This window comes from Chaetura pelagica, unplaced genomic scaffold, assembly GCF_000747805.2.
Source record: "Chaetura pelagica isolate M959 unplaced genomic scaffold, ChaPel_1.0 scaffold559, whole genome shotgun sequence".
In the NCBI taxonomy this organism is placed as follows: Eukaryota; Metazoa; Chordata; class Aves; order Apodiformes; family Apodidae; genus Chaetura; species Chaetura pelagica.
In genome coordinates this window covers 1,460,524-1,477,917 of record NW_009970722.1, presented here as the reverse complement: position 1 = coordinate 1,477,917, position 17,394 = coordinate 1,460,524, and the positions used below count along the sequence as shown (strand labels likewise).

The 17,394-nt window shown below is 40.0% G+C and overlaps 1 protein-coding gene across 1 annotated transcript in view; it reads left to right on the top strand.

Annotated features, from left to right (window-relative positions):
- Window positions 1-7,217: 7,217 nt before the first annotated feature.
- PGM5 (phosphoglucomutase 5) overlaps window positions 7,218-17,394 on the top strand; it is a 67,109-nt gene continuing 56,932 nt past the window's right edge. Inside the window, exons 1-5 of the mRNA XM_010006386.1 lie at window positions 7,218-7,277; window positions 7,474-7,636; window positions 10,274-10,420; window positions 12,566-12,691; window positions 16,388-16,578. Of these exons, the coding sequence (XP_010004688.1) occupies window positions 7,218-7,277; window positions 7,474-7,636; window positions 10,274-10,420; window positions 12,566-12,691; window positions 16,388-16,578 (687 nt within the window). The remainder of the gene's footprint in view (window positions 7,278-7,473; window positions 7,637-10,273; window positions 10,421-12,565; window positions 12,692-16,387; window positions 16,579-17,394) is intronic.

The window sequence follows — 17,394 nt, the reverse complement described above, 5'->3', positions numbered from 1 at the left end:
TAGCGGAGGTGGGTGGTCGTGGTGACTGTTGGAGGCTGCTAGCCGTGCATACTGTGTCACACCTTGTTTTGGACTGAGGCAAGAGCAGGAGCTGAAAAGCAAGGCTGACTCCGCAGGAGAAAATGTAACAGAATTAAAAATAAGTGTGTGGGAAAGGAGAGTACACGACGTGTATCTGCTGCTCAGGATCTTGAAAATCGTTCAAGGGAAATTGTATCATTGATGTAAGAGGAGTTCAGCATTTTAGTTGCATTTTAAGAATGATTATTTTCTGTTGTTCATTTGCAAGCAAATTATAAATTGTGAGAAACCCACAAGGGCAAATACCTCCATGATCAGATGGGTGGGCTACAGCTTTCTTGAACAATTTTGAAAATGGGAAGGTACTCGGGAAGGAAACGGGTGACTTCTGATAGATACATGCACATCAGTTTGTATGTACAGAAAGCTGGAAACACCAGCTAATGTAGGCTTGAAGTTTCTACTTCCAAACAGTGGAAGCTGCTGTATCACATTATGATGGCTAAACTGGTTCTCCAGATCTGGCAAAAGAAGTGATATGATTTTACGATTTTTTTCTTTTTCTTCAGTGATTTTCCTTTTTCTTGATTTTTTTTCTTCAAAAGCTCTGTTCCTGAAGTACATCCCTGTTTTTGTAACCAGGAGATCTTCCAACTTTGGAATGAATCTCTCTTCGTTTCTGAATTTCCCCTGCTGATTTATTGTCACATACAAGCTATATGGATTAGCCAGCCTGGTGTAAATAATGAGTACTTTAGATTCATTTCTAAGCATGTTTTCACCCCACTGGTACCACCAAGCAGATGCTGGGTGATATCTGAGATGTCAGAGAAGCTGCCCGTGTTGCCGTTCACACGGCGGCCTGGTGGAGAGGCCTCGGCTTGTGCGGCCCAGTGTGCAGGGAGGGCTGTCAGGGGGGACACTGGCGAGGCTGGGGATACCAGTGAAGGCAGCCCAGTGGTGTTCTGTGCACTGAGGGGGGGAAGAAGCTCACGGGGAGCAAGCAGAGCAGCAGGCTGGTGTGTGGGACATTGTGAGGAAGGTGCACTGGCGCCTGGAGGAGCACTGCTCCCTAGCCTCTTCCCCCACATAGCTCAGTGGAGAAAGCCTCGCTGCAGGAATTGTACCTGGTTGACTAGGCAGAATAAAACATAGCAACAGCTAACAGCAAGAGCCCTGCAATGAGAGCTGCCCTTCCTTTCCTACCCTTTCGCACTGCCGGGAGTTGCCGAGAGGGTTACAAGCCACAGGGTGACCGCGAGGGCTGAGGTGCTGAGGAAGACAAGTTTAGTGTTTAGAAGATCTGGTTATGCTGTATTCAAGAGACCTTCCTGAGTAATTTTCCTGTCCTCTTGCCACCTTCCTGCTGCTGCTGTCACATTCCCCATTTTGCTCTGTTTTCCCTGAAGATCAGGTCTTTTTCACCTCAGGAGATTTCCGGTTTAACATGTTTCTGGCACCTTGCTGTAATAGTACTACGCCTTTCTAAGTTACTGCAAGTTTTTTTGGAAATACCGTTTCCCCCTGGTGTTTTCTGAAGCCCAAACCCAAGTTTCTTGACTCACAGTTTCTACAAGTATCTGAATTCAAGCATAATACTCTTAAGTAATGACACAGTCACAAACTCAGCAGGTCAGCTGTGGGGTGCTAATGATACTGAATGGCTTCATCCTGGCCCAAACCAGGTCACTGAAAAGGCTTCCCACTTCCATGTACCATGTTCCATGCTCCATCCCCTCTCCGCCATCCTCACCCTCAGCTCTCTCAAGCACACTGAAAATGCGTAAGCCTCACATTTTCTTAGTGAATACTGTTTGTATGTTTTACGCTTTGGCTGTTAAAATACATCTGTTGGAAAAATACCTGAACCTCTCTGAAGGCTTTGGGTAGTGCTGTGCTATGTAGGTAGTGACAGAGGAAGAGAATACTTCTGAGGGCAAAGGTTCATTCCCTTTGGAGGAGGTTAATGTCATTAGAAGGCAGGTAGCCAACATCACAAGGCAAGAAGTGAGGTGGTATAGGTAGAATTGGATGAAATGTGTGGAAGCCTTGAAGTTGCGTTCAAAACCTTTAGCCAGCCCGGAGTGCCAGGAGAGGGATAGCCACATAGTGCTGATAAACTGAACTTGAATTTCCTTCCTGGAAGGCACATACCAAGTCTTATGGTTAATTGTGCCTGCCGAGTACAAAAATAAAAAGGATTTTCTGTTATCAACTGTAAGTGTATTGCCCTTTAGAATCACTAGGTTCCCCGTGTTCTAATTTGGTGACTCAGCCTGCATTCCCCCTGCGTTCACAGCCTAGCACAGTTGGCACAGGCCCCAGGACAAGGAATGAGATGAGGCCCCTGCCCGGTCAGCTGCCAGTGCTTCAGTGCTTGCCCTGCCTTCTTGTCTTCAGTCCCTCTGGCTCATGCCCCCAGCTTAGGGTTGCAGGTGCACACTCCACATCTGTAGCCTGCGTAAGCTTCTGCTGCTAGCCACAGCTACAGGCTGGGCCGTGCTGTGCTGCTGTAATCATCACATGCTCCACTAGATCTTTCTGTTCAGAGCTGAAGGTGCCTAAGTAGGGTAACCCATTGATGGGTCACAGAGCTGGTGCTGTAGCAAACACATTTGAGTAAGGCACTGCATGCTGTGGGAGGGTGGGGGAGTGTGAGGAAGACCAGACAAGTGGGACTGTGCCGTTCCAGGTTGCAAAATGCAGTGTTGCCACGTTGGGTGGTAGGAGAGCATCTGAAGCTCTGTTTTCCTTTTCAGTTCTGTCCTGTCAGCAGTAGTGTCCTTATGTCTGGAAGAACCGAGGTAAAAGACTCCATTGTTGCTAATGCAGTTCCACCACAAATTAAATCCAAGTATTCCATTAGACCCATCAGTCAGATGTGGTGTCTTGTTTTTGAAGCAAAGTTTAGGATAGGTTTAAATGAGAAGCCGCTATGTGTAGGTCTCAGTGGCAGACCAGAAGCTGATGATCATGCTCTGAATATGAAAAGTCATAGAGATCACTCAGTATTGTTACTAATGCTGTAGATGTCTGAGATAGTAGAGAATTTTCCAGTTGTCTTTTTTATAATACCATGTTGTTCTTATTTTCCACAGTCTTCCAAGCAAATTTTCTTGTTCCTCCCTGGACCTGTGTGATGATATTTTTGCTTCTATGTTGAGTGTGGTGCTCAGTTGTCTTTAGGATACTATAATAAAAGACAGGAAGGCACAGCCTCATGTTGTCCAGGATAGCATCTGCTTGCTTCCTGTTCTTTCAAACTTAATTGACCAAGGCATGTGAGAGTTTACTGGGAAAAATAATTTTAAAAAGCATTAAGTCACTCCGTGGTTATCAACTGAATTGTCTGAAAATGCGAAGCTGCAAGTGGTAATATTGCATAAAAATGTTCTTGTAAAGGACTTGTTAGGGCGATTATTCTTTCAGTTGTAACAGTTTGCAGGGAAAAATGGTCATTGTTTCTGCTGTTGCTACTGAAAGCAAGAGTGACAAAATTGAACGCAGCGTAGGGGCACAGTATTATAAGAGACATTACATGCCTGTGACCTTGTTGCCTTGCAAGTTTTTGAATTCCAAAGATAGTCTTCCTATGCTATGAGCTGTTGAAGATTTTCAAAAGTGTAGTACTGGAACTTTAATTGTGAGTTGGTACATGGACATTATTTGGTTACTGTTTTAGTGTATATTTTAAGAAGTCTATACATCTGAAAGTTAATTACTTAAAATTAATTGAATGGCGGTTTAGTATTTCGTTTAGAAACAAAATTAACAGCTTCTGGACCAAAAGAAGATGAGGTTCTACATTCTTGCCGCTGAAATAAAGAGAGCAGAGGAAGATAGATAGCATATTTGTAGTTCTAAGATCCATACCGTCCCATGAGTGTTTTATAAAGACACTGAAGACCTTCGCATAAGGTGAAGCTCTTTGTAGTAGTCACTGCAAGAAGCATATCTATGTATCAGTCATGTAATTTCATTTTCAACATCCTTAATTTAGGAAACTAAATATTGCAGTATTTATGTAATATAGAACTTAGTATAATAAACAATATATCTAAGTAGTGTAGAAATAATAGGCTTCTGACAAATGCTGAAAAAAAGTGCAAGTTTTTCCTGTTCATGTTCCTAATGGGCATCCAGAAAAATGGGAAAACTGGTTTGTGCAACATCTGTCGAACAGGAGAAGAATGAAGATGTGGTAAAGAGAGAGTGTCAAGTAATTGGTGCGTGCTGAATATTTTAAGTATTCTACTTGAAAAAAACAACGTAACAGTTTCAGTATGCATGAAGACAAAAGCATGTACTCATGATAAGCCTGTATACAAGTATAAATGCATTTTTTATACTGGAGTACCTCAAGATATAGTCAGTGTTGTTGTTTTCAAGCATTTTGCAAAATGTAATTTCTGTCATCTTCCTTTTGCTTACTCATACACAATTCTGCTGTAAAGCTGCTTCACGGACTAGAAAGAAGCTGTAAAAGGACACACTCAAATTCAGAAAAAAATTGAAAAAAGAAATCTCAGTTTTCTCGTTCATATTATTTATGTGGCACTAGTTTAAATAAAGTAGTAAATTATGTGGCTAGTGGGAAGTTTTCTTGATTGATTCTGAAAGTGTGTCAAAGTATGTGGTAGAGCTCCTAGTGATTTCAGTCCTCCTGATGAATAAAATTTTACCCTATACATTTTCTGAGGTGAAAGTGTGCCTGTCAGTTGTCAGACCCCAACACTGGAAATGCTTCTGTTTTAAAAAAAACAACAAAACCTGAACTTAAACAGTATTCCTTGTTCCTCATTGTAGGAATTGCTTTTCTGTGGTAACAAGTAGGGTTGTATAGAAAGTATTTTTGAAACAGTTTACTATTCAGAACAGCTGAATAAACAAAATGTAAAAGTAGCAATTGGAGATTTAAAAGAGTTCTAAAAGATGAGAAGAACACCATATAAATGTGAATAAGTCTGATCAGTAAGAGACCTATCAATTTTATTCTGTCATCAGTGAAATAACATTTAATCAGCTGCTTTATTTGGCTTGGAGCAAGGAATGGAGGAAATACACCTTTATTGTTGCTCCTAAGATCTGTAAATTATGATTGTAAATTCCTGCTTAGTTTTACCTTTAGGGAGAAGCAAGAGTGAGAAGGCAGTGGCAGACAGTCAGGAAGTGATATGGAGTCTTGCAAGTAAATGCTGTCACAGTGCACAAGCATTATGTGTCTGTTCTTCAAGGAAGTGTGTATTCACTAGTATGCTTTGTTTCAGAAATAATGAAAGGTATTTATGTTATAGTTGTTATCAAGTTCTATAATAAGGAGTATGGTATTATTTTAATCGTTCAGTCATAGGTTAATGAAACTGTGTGGTTAGGCTTAAATGGGAAATAAAATTGTTTAATACCAGTGAAATGATCAGAAAGTATGTCCACATGTATATGTGTTAACTGAACATACAGTTCTTCCTAACCAACTGACCATGTTAGTGGAAATGCTGCTTGTTGTTGAAACAGAAAATGTTGTTTCTGCTGATTTGCCTTGTTTCTCCTGGAAAGGGTGCTTGTTTTCCCTGGAAAACATTTTCATTACAGTAGAAAAATGGAAAAACAAATTTGTTGTTTCTTAACTTCCTCCCCCCCATTTTCTTCAAAACTATTCCAACTTCACACAAAGGAAAAAACAGTGAAACAAAACATTTTCCCATAGTAGCAAGAGCAAGTTAGATGAAGCTTGAAGATTTTCCATGTACTGTACTTAAAATTTTCTTAGCTTTCCTGTTTTCTAGCAACAATCCACTGGCTTCAAATTTATCTGCAAAAACTGTGAGAAGAGAACCAGGTAGTCAAACAGCCATCCTGTCATCATGTCTTGAGGTAGAAATCTCAGTTAATAGAATGCATTGTTCTGCACACTTTTTTAAAGTTTGAAAGCAGATAATTTCATTTTCAGTGAAAGAGAACTGGGTAAACCATAGTTTGTGCTTGTTGAGGGTTAGCAAAAGGTAACTTGTGCTTACTTTAGAAGTTGATAATTTCAATGTAGAATTTTTTTAAAAAATTAAAATAGTTCACAAAAACAGGTTGAAAACCAATCTATTAATCCTTGCTTTTCTGAAATTATTTGGAACCCCACTTCAAATAACCATCAAGGGCCTTACACAAGTGCTGAACGCAGAAGGAGGTCATGTGTGTGTGAAGGAAGACCTCTTTATAGGAAGGAGGCAGATAGTGACCCTTCCTGTGCTGTTGTTTTGCTGCCCAGACTGTAGGGGTATCAAATCTTCCTCAAACTAGAGAAGGAAATCTGAGGTTGAACTCCTGGTCTACTTTTAGGTGGGGAGTGGGAAGGATTCAGTGTTCTGCCTGTCTCCCTCCTTCCTTCTCATCACCCCCTACTTAAACTATTACTCAATACTGGTGGGGTTTTTGGTTGGTTGCTTGCTTGCTTTCTTTTTAAGTGAGGATGTTGGAAAAAACCCACGACTTTGGAAATATTCTTTTAAGGTTCATGTGGCAATATTGTTTTAATGTCCATGTGCAGCTGTCTCACTTCTCATCTGTGGCACTAGGCTCCCCTTATCACCTTCATTTTAAGTATCTGCCTGTTTCCCAGGAACTGAAACTCTTTCATATTTTTTTGTAAATACATTTCTGGTTGGCTCTGACATTATTTATGTTGAGAAGAAACTGGAGTATCTGCATAGGGAATGAAGGCAAGGTTTTGAAATTGAAACCTCCATGGGAACTGCACATAATACCAAACACATTTGGTTAGTGTTTAGTAACACCAACTGAAAGCTTTTTTTTAATTTTAAGAATGGTGGGAACTTCCTCTGCTCTGTGCACTGGGAAACACTTTTCACCTGGAGTAGACACGGAGTCACTGATGGCTGGAGGAGGAGCAGTATTTTCTATAGTGCAGGACATCCAAGGCTGTCTTGGTGGTAGAGGTGTGCCTGATGGATACTACAGGTCCTTGTACATAGCAATACTTTTTATTGCACTGAAGGCCATGAAAGGCCACTTAGTTTACTTCTCTTTTATGCTACTTAAACCCCCAACTCTGCAAACTGCATCCACACAGTCAGCCCTAAACTATATTGATATTTGAGGGCATCTACTGGTTTATGGGAATACCTGGAAAGGTTTTGTAGCAGGATCATAGCCCATTGCCCTGCTTGGTAGCTTTGCAAATCACCATGGCTGTGCTTGCTTGCTTTACTACCAGTGCACACACGCCATTGGGGTTAAATGTGCCGGTATGTAATATTTTTGTCAGCACTCCAGATTAGCAAGCAATCAGCTTTTGTACCTACATTTATTTTCAAAGGAACAGGTTCCATACTAGGAGTTTACAGTTTCTGTCCTATACATGTATACCTATGTGTGTGCATGTTTATGAATTTTCAAAAGCTTAGTACCATTCAGAGAACTTTGACTTCTTTTTCCACCTAGATTGGCAGATTGGTTATTGGACAAAATGGTATCTTATCCACACCTGCTGTTTCATGTATCATCCGAAAGATCAAAGCAGCTGGAGGAATTATTCTAACAGCTAGCCACAGTCCTGGGGGACCTGGAGGGGAGTTCGGGGTCAAGTTTGAGGTTGCCAATGGAGGTAGGTGGTTTGTTTTTTTTTTTAATGACATTGTATCTTGGTATCAGAAAAATACACTGACAGGATAACTAGCTGAATTTAACTATGTATTTTTCATTTATTCTGTTAAAATTATGAAGAGCATACACTTTTTTTCCCCCAGTAATAGGAGTGTATTTGTTCATATATGTCTGTACAAGAAGCATGAAATGTTCACTGGAGGCCTTGTAGTAGCTGTAAGTTTTCTATAAACGAGGTTTACCATCCCATATTTATAGCATTTTGTATAGTCTGCCAGATCTTTGTAACAATTCTGATCTTTTATAGAGATGTCTGTGAGGCAGCTCTTTTTTGCTTATATTTTTGTGTTGCTTATCTTGGCATTTGCTTTAAAGCATGTAACTTCAGAAGTGCTGTAGGCAGTATAATTCATTGTCTTGTATGGAAGAAAGCACTTCTCATGTTTACCCAGAAAATAACTGTTCTTATCCAGGGAGAGGGTTTTACCACTTTAACTATTACAAGTCTGCTGTTGAATAATGGAATTTGTGTATATAGTTAATGTCTTGTTTTCCAAAATTGGCAAGCTAACACATGTGGGTATGTTATACATTATGTATGTTTTATGGTATAGATGTGTCTACACTCATAAAACATCATGGTGACAGTTGCTGAGAGCTTGTATACCTCACACAGGTAGAGTGCTTTCCATCTGAAAAAACTGAAAGTGCTTTTAAAATAATGTTCTCTCTCCCATTTTGAAGGTGGGACTTGAGAAGGGGATGTTTCTTCCTTGTCCCTTGTTTAATTGAAAAATGTGCATGGTTAAACCAGTGTGATTTTATAAATAGAGTAGGCTTGAATCCCAGAGAGATTAAAGGGACTCTGTAGGGCTAGGCAGTAAGAAAGCCAAGGTCACAGCACAGGCATTCCGGAGCCAAACCATTAGATGCATTAGCACTCTGTAAATTTTAAAACACCATGTATACCTAAAATCTGTTTCATAAAAGGGTAACAGTTGGTGGGGCATTCTTTTTACTGTAATTTGCCTTTTTAAAGAAAGTTCAAAGAGGCTGTTAAGCTTTAAATATTAAACACTCCTCAAACATAGGTTCAATTAGTTTTGATAATCAGCAGAGATGTAATAAAAATTAGTTGGTTTCAGTTACGGTTGGGAAAATGTGGGCAAAGTATTAGGCAAAGCTTTTGATGTAAGAGAATGGCTGGGCACCACAGTAAGCTCCTAGGGAAGACTCTTTTTGCTCTGCGTTCTCACTCAGTCTCTTTTGCAGATCCAGGTTGGGCAGAAGTGAGGTTTTTCTACGGCTGTAGGAGAGAATGCAGAGTAACACTGTGGGATCTCCTTAGGTGGAAGTATCAGTAGACAATCCATCCATCTATCAAAGATGATTCTGAGCTAATAAAACCTGTTCTCACCCCTTGGGTGGGTTTGGGTTAGGTGATTAAGAAGTCATTTTCTAAGCCAAATGAAGTGTTCAGTGACTATTACTTAACGTATTGACTTGGACCATCTGGAGCACTGCATCTGAAATGGAGCACTGATTAATGTGGCAAAGCTGCACTGAATCTGGCAGCATTGGTAGAGGAGTGGAAAGTTAGCACCGAAAAGCCAGAGCCTTCAAGTCAGGAGACAGAGCATGTAAATAGAATAATGAAAGTAATTTTTCAGAGTGGAAATGTGGCTTTAGTATTAGCAATAAAGAGTCAGAGAAGCCAGAAATTAATTCTATTGTAACTCAGACTCAACTCTTACACTACATATGGCATAGCTCATCTGATCAGTTTTGCATCAAGCCTACAGCTTCTGTTTGATTGACAAATAAAATTTTTAAATTAGCAAATTAATTTTTAAATAATTGACCCAATCTTCAGGATTTGATAATAGAGGTGATGCACAAGTAAGATGTGAATTCTGTTTCTGAATGATTCAAGTGTTCCAGGTTATAGTTGCTTATTAAGCAATTGAGGTATTTTAAATCCTAACAAGTCACAGAATTATAGAATGCTTTAGGTTGGAAGGGACCTTAAGGGTCATCTAGTTCCCACCTCCTCCCATGCAGGCACATGGCCCACCAAGATGCATTTAATTAATTAAGACAAAAACTGCAAGAAAACAACACTGTCTAACTGGTAAGGCTTTTTAAAATTGTGATTGTGTCTAATGAAATAATGTGAAGTGCGAATCAATATCAGCTCACAACTGTCCATTTGCAGAAAGCCCAATGAAACACCAGAAACTGCTTCTGAAGGACAGTCTTTCTTTAATATCTATGTTGAAATTCCATGTAGAGTAAAAAATGGAAATATTTGAGCAATAAACCCAAAGAAAGATGACAGTGATGACTGTGCATTTTTTGTTCCTCTAATCCCCCCCTGCCCTGGGTAATTATTTAAACACTGTTAATCAAAATTTTGCAATTATGCACTGTATTTCCATGTAATATTTTTTTAAAAAATATTTAAAATCTATGTTACACTGAAATAAAAGACCTTATTTACTGTAACTGTTTGTTTAGGTTTGTTCCTTAGCAACTCAAATATATTCAGAAAAATGTTTCCAATAGCACTCCATTCTTAAGAAGGGAACCTTTATTAAAAAACCCAATATATTACCCATTGCATTTTTTTTTCTTATAGGACCTGCTCCAGATATAGTTTCAGAAAAAATCTATCAAATCAGCAAAACCTTGGAGGAATACGCCATTTGTCCTGACCTCAGAGTTGATTTATCACGCCTAGGAAGACAAGAATTTGATCTGGAGAATAAATTCAAACCTTTCCGAGGTATCAGTGTGTATTTTTATATATGTTACATCAGTTGATTCTGAATACTAGAATTGTTGCAAAATTATAATAGGTAATTATTTAAACAGAACTTTAATTCTTCAAAATTGGTCTCCAAAATGACAAGACATGGATTTGACAGATGGACCAGTCAGTGGATAAGAGACTGGCTGGATGGCTGCACCCAGAGAGCTGTGGTCAATGGCTCAATGTCCAAATGAAGGCAGATGATGAGTGGTGTCCCTCAGGGGTCAGTACTGGGACCAGTGCTGTTCAACATCTTTGTTGGAAATACAGACAGTGGGATTGAGTGTATCCTCAGCAAGTTTGCTGATGACACCAAGATGTGTGGTGTGGCGCACGCCCTGGAGGGAAGGGACACCATCCAGAGGGACCCTGATGGGCTGGAGAGGGGGGCCAGTGCCAACCTCATGAAGTTCAACAAGGCCAAGTGCAAGGTCCTGCACCTGGGTCAGCACAACCCCAGGCATAAATACAGGCTGGGGGAGAATGGCTGGAGAGCAGTTTCAAGGAGAAGGACTTGGGAATGGTAGTAGATGAGAAGCTCGACATGAGCCACCAGTGTGTGCTGGAGCCCAGAGAGCCAAAGACATCCTGGGCTGTATCAAAAGAAGTGTTGCCAGCAGGGCCAGGGAGGGGATTCTGCCCCTTTACTCTGTTCTCGTCAGACCCCACCTGGAATACTGTGTCCAGTTCTAGTGCCCTCAGCACAAGAAGGATATAGACCTGCTAGAGAGGGTCCAGAGAAGGGCCACGAAGATGATCAAAGGCCTGGAGCACCTCTGCTGTGAAGACAGGCTGAGAGAGTTGGGGCTGTTCAGCCTAGAGAAGGGAAGGCTCTGAGGAGACCTTATAGGAACCTTCCAGCACTTGAAGGGACCTACAGGAAAGCTGGGGAGGGGCTTTTCATCAGAGCAGATAGTGATAGGACAAGGGGTAATGGTTTTAAACCGAGAGGGGGGAGATTTAGGTTAGATATTAGGAAGAAATTCTTCACTCTAAGGGTGGTGAGGAACTGGAATGGGTTGCCCAGGAAGGTTGTTGATGCCCCATCCCTGGAGGTTTTTAAGGCCAGGTTGGATGAGGTTTAGTGCAACCTGATCTGATGGTGGGGTTCCCTGCTCATGGTAGGGGGTTGGAACTTGATGGTTTTTAAGGTCCCTTCCAACCTTAACAATTCTATGATTCTGTGATAAATATCTTACTACAAGTAAGGCCACTGGAAGGCTGCTATAAGGTCTCCTCAGAGCCTTCTCTTCTCTTGGCTGAACAGCCCCAATTCTCTCAGCCTGTCTTCACAGCAGAGGTGCTCCAGGCCTTTGATCATCTTGGTGGCTCTTCTCTGGCCTCCAGTCCTAAGGCGAAATACCTTCCAAGGTAACTGAGAAGCACAACTTTTGACAGTTGTTTGGTAACTGCTTTCATTATTACAAACTTACTTTCATTAATTAATTTTAGTTTAACATTTTACATGCAAAAGAATTAGAAAAATTGTATCTCTCTTCTTTTATGAATTTAAAATTCAAATTAAGAAAAAAACAGATGTTGTATCTAAGAGAAACTTTCCTAAATCGGTGAGATATAAAATGCAAAACTGTAGTGGTAGATTAACAATAAACTGGAGACAGGTACTCCAGGTGCCAAAACTGAGAAGAACAGACTTGCTGTCTCTCTCTTGTTGGAATGATGCAGATAGATGCTGGTGTCAGACAGAAAAATAGAACATGTATATTCAACTTGGTGTTGAATACCTTCCATCCTCAGAGAATAAACCTATTTAGCTTGAAGGATTGTTCAGTGATTTAGCAAATCGCAAGGAAAGAGTTTACTTTGGTCGGATGTGATCTCATGACTGTGTTCAGTGAAAAAGGAACTGTCAAAGTACATTATCTCTGCAGACCTTGAGCAGGCAAAATTGTTGATCTTTGCAAGGCTTAAAGGTTGATGGCAGCCATACTGAAATTAGTGGGAGTCTTTTGACTTTGCCTTTATGGGCTTCAGAGCAAATCCATATTATGTAGAGGTTGCACAGTCTGATCTTAGTTGAGGTGCATGGCTGGTAGAAGTGTGCTGGAAGAGATACTTTGCTGTGTGTGAACTGTTTTTTCTACCTAATTTTTCTAGTGGAAATTGTGGATTCTGTGGATATCTACCTCAATCTCCTTCGAAGTATCTTTGACTTCAATGCGATCAGAAATTTACTGACCGGACCCAACCAGATTAAAATAAGGATTGATGCCATGAATGGAGGTATGAGCATAAGTTGCTGTCAGGACAAAATTGTAGGTACACTGCAATAGTTTCCCAATAGAGATGGTACACAACAGTAGCTTTCCAATAAAAGTACAGCATATAAAATACCGAATGTTTTAATAAGGCTAAGGGTAGTGAAAAAGGAATGAATGTTATACAAGTAACAAAGGCAATCTTAACAATGGGTTAGGTCCCTTATTAAGCAAATAGGTTTATCCTTCTGGATAAGTACAGGCATACATGTGCAACAGATGCTGTATTTTAGCATTTGGAGTCAAGCAGAATGAGGTAATCTTTCCATGAGAGGGTGGTAAAGTATGCTGCACTGTGCAGTAACCAGGGAGGTTAGAAGGCAGCCTCTACTAAGAATAAATTCTAAATGGTATAAATTAGTTAATATTAAAAGCACCAAAGAGTTGTTAAAGATTCGGCTGAGACATCTGACTCACTCATGTTAACTGTTAAAAATTTCAGGGTACCGGGGGCAAAGTGAAAAAAACATCACAGAAGAGAGCAAGGGGACCAATTATTTGACAATATGAAAAAAATGTAAATTATGTCATATGGAGAAACATAGATTAGAATGAGATCTATCTTAGATTACATCTTGAAAAAATAAATAAAGATTTATACAGATGATGACTTGAAGGATTGGAATGTAAGTAATTGTGTTCATCATAATCTTATGGAAAACAATTTCCATCAAACAAACTAGGTTTCATGCTTTAATGACATTGCAAAAACAGACTGATAAAGGGAGCTGGAGAGACTTACAAATCTTTTGTACAGTGTTTTATCTAGTACAGTGTGATTGTCACTGTTCAAAAGGTAATAGTGGGCATACAGTCAGCGTAAACACCCAGTTTTGCCAGGTTGTGGCAGAAGAGCAAACTATGCTCTGAGCAAAGCAGAGGTAGCTGTGGGGGTCCTGTCACATACAGTACTGGAGATAATGTTACTCAAATTGTGTGTAGAGCTCTGATGTCCAGATCTATAACTGAGTTTTGAAAAATTTTACATATGGTCAAAAAAAAGTACAGTCTGGCACAGGATTAGAAAAAACTAATGCATCACAAACATTTTAAAGGACTGAGGTTGTTTGTTAACAAGGTGATAGAGAATTGGCTTTATGACTTTTTGCCTTGGTGAAGAAATAGCCATACATAGCACACATACATAGTACCCATGTAAATAAATGTGTACAAGGATATTTGCTTATACAACAGAAAAAGTTTGGAGTTACTTTCCTGCAGAAAAATGGTTTCTTAGTCTTCCCCAGGGCTCAGTACTGGGGCCAGTTCTTTTTAATATTTTTGTCAATGATCTGGATGAGCAGGCTGAGTGCACCTGCGGCAAATTTGCAGGTGACACGATGTTAGGCAGGAGTGTTGATCTCCTAGAGGGTAGGAAGGCTCTGCAGAGGGACCTGGACAGGCTAGATTGATGGACTGGGGCCAGTTGTGTGAGGTTCAACAAGACCAAGTGGTGAGTCCTGCACTTGGGTCATAGCAGCTCCATGCAAAGCTACAGGCTTGGGGAAGAGTGACTGGAGAGTTGCCAGACGGAAAGGACCTGGGGTTCTTGTGAGCAGCTGGCTGAACATGAGCCAGCAGTGTGCCCAGGTGGCCAAGAACGCCAACAGTATCCTGGCTTGTATCAACAATAGTGTGGCCATCAGGACTAGGGAAGTAATTGTACCTCTGTACTGGGCACTGGTGAGGCTGCACCTCGAGTACTCTGTTCAGTTCTGGGCTCCTCACTAAAAGAAGGATGTTGAGGTGCTTGAGTGTGTCCAGAGAAGGGCAATAAAGCTGATGAAAGGTCTGGAGCACAAGTCTTGTGAGGAGCAGCTAAGTGAACTAGGTTTGTTTTGCCTGAAGAAAAGGAGGTGGAGGGGAGACTTTATTGCTCTACAACTACCTGAAAGGAGGTTGTAGGGACGTGGGTGTTGGCCTCTTCTCCCAAGTAAATAACAACAGCACTAGAGGAAGTGTTCTTAAGTTGTGGCAGGGGAGGTTTAGATGGGATGTTAGGAAGAATTTTTATACTGAAAGAGTGGTTAGGCACTGAGCAGGCTGCCCAAAGAGGTGGTTAAATTACCGTCCCTGAAGGTATTTCAAAGGTATTGATGTGGTGCTTAGGGACATGGTTTAGTGTTGGATTTGGCAGTGCTAAGTTAATGGCTGGACTTGATGTTCTTAAGGGTCTTTTCCAACCTAAACTATTCTGTGATTCTAATATAGGTGGAGTTTATCCTTCTCCTGGGGGCATCAGATCAAACAATCAAAAGTGACTCACTAGCCACAGTATAGTGGACATTACGGAGGGCCATGTGTGTATATTGATGAGCTATCTTCAGAAGTTGGTTTTATCTCTGCAGCTCTGGGATACGCTTTTATGCCTGTAGACATTGAGAGTTTCACATTGGTGTAGAAATGAGTAATTTTTCAGGAATCTTCTCTTGATAAGAACCCAAATCCCACAATCATTGTTTACTACTGTATATTTTATGGAATTTGCATTTACATTTTCTTAAACACAAGTTTCTCACTTAATTTTACTTTTGGTTACAGCTGCTCCAGGTAGCAATATTTGGGAGTAAGGTAGGATAAGGAGAGAGCTTAAGAGATAAAGCAGTCACTCATGGTTTTTTTGCGTCTGAGTGACCTGTTCACACATGCCTCAGGGATGCAGAGAGCTTTGCCAATTGTTACTATTTGTTCAGAGGATGAATGCAGCAGTGTAGATTTCATACACTACCAACATTACAGTTTCTTCACAGAAGCAAAAGATTTGATTGTGGGGTTAAATGATTTTTTGCTAAGGACTATATTTCAAGGTGCTTATGTATTCAGAATCTCTTATTTCTGGGCTGAAATGATAGAAATTTGCTATTAATACTTAGAAAATATTCAGTATACTTGCTTAAAATGAAAATTGGTTGGTTAAAGTATAGAACCACTTTTATTCAGTGGTTAAAGTTAGAATGGCAAATTCCCATCAGACAGAAAGAAAAGGCCTACGGTGTTTATCTGGGATGTAGATGAAATATAATTCTACTCCAAAATGGACTTGGGTGATGTTTTGGGATACCGCCACAACATTGCATATAGTAATTATGATATAGACTAGCATGAGCTGACCATATCCTTAAAAAAGTAAAGAAGTTATTTTGGAGTTATTTTGAGAAGTTTTTTATTTACTAACTATATGTTAGTAATTAAAATGTGGACAAACCTGTTGTAATTTGAATGCAAATTGAAATGTCAAGTTAAGTTGATTTCCCATTTATATTCCCCTACTGTGTGCTTTCCTTACTATAGTGTGTTAAACTGTTGTTCGCATTTCAGGACACACAGAATAGCATCCTATTTTTATTCTCATGAGGAAAAGCCCTCTATGTGTATGATGATTTCTTTACTTAATAATGGGTAAATAAAACTTGCAAATTTAACATGATTACTTGTTTGGTTTCAGTAGTGGGGAAGTGTGTTTTTAGTGCTGAATTGCTGATAGATTATTTATTGGGGGGACATAATCAGCTGTGAAATAATTGTATGTTTTTTTGTTGCTAGGACAGATGTCTATAATTTGTGAAAGTATGTTTTGTATCAAGTCTCCATGGTGCTGTGAAAAGTCCCAAATGTCAAACATATGCTTTTGTGATTAAATGCCAGGTTTTTGTTTTTGCAGTTATGGGACCTTATGTGAGAAGAATCCTGTGTGATGAATTGGGAGCTCCTGCAAATTCTGCTATAAACTGTATTCCTCTGGAAGATTTTGGTGGACATCCCCCTGATCCCAATTTAACTTATGCAACTGCCTTGCTGGAGGCTATGAGAGGTGGAGAGTATGGGTTTGGAGCTGCTTTTGATGCTGATGGAGTAAGTATTTTGGTCTGTCTGGAGGCATCACAGTACTCACACTTCTGTCTGGGGTCAGATATGGGCCATGTAAGTACAGTTTATTTGCTTTTCAGTAGCTGAAAGTTATATAACTTTCAGGTACAGATGATAGCAACTTATAAATGAAACACATATGTTGTAATTTGTCTATGCAGGTGACTGCAAATCGAGCAGGATTTGAAACCAGAATGAGAATTCTTTTAATTATTAGGCTGGTTTTATCTTGTACTGGTGTAACACTTTTTATTCCCTGATTAGGAAGAGACAGCATATATAGATTAAATGACCTTGTCACAGAAAGTAGTAACTAGTTTCAGACCTTCCTGGTTAACATTGTAAATGGAGGTGTTTTCAGCTAGATAAAGCACTGAATTTTAATCTCTGCTTGTATTTTTGTATATCATACTGTCAGCTTTAGAAATGTCAGTGTATTAAAGAAACAACTTGGTGTCCTGACAGTGGGAGAAAGATGGAAAGGTTCTGAAGAAGATAACCTGTTTTTTATTGTCAGTAAATAAAAACACCTGCCTACTCCCTGTATAATGTGTGCTACTGGCAAAAAGATTTCCCAACACAAGCATTCTCTGCAAGGAACAGATCTCCTGAAGTGTTGTGTGGGAGGATGAAGCTAGGGACTGATCTGGAGTTTGGGTTTGCAAGGCTGGAGAGGAATGGTAGTGTGATAGTGAGATGATAAACCTGCCAGGATGATGCCAATAAATTATTCTGCCCAAAGACAAGTGCAAGTAACCCAAAGCTGATTGTTTCTTTACCTGCCTACAAAGGATCTAATAC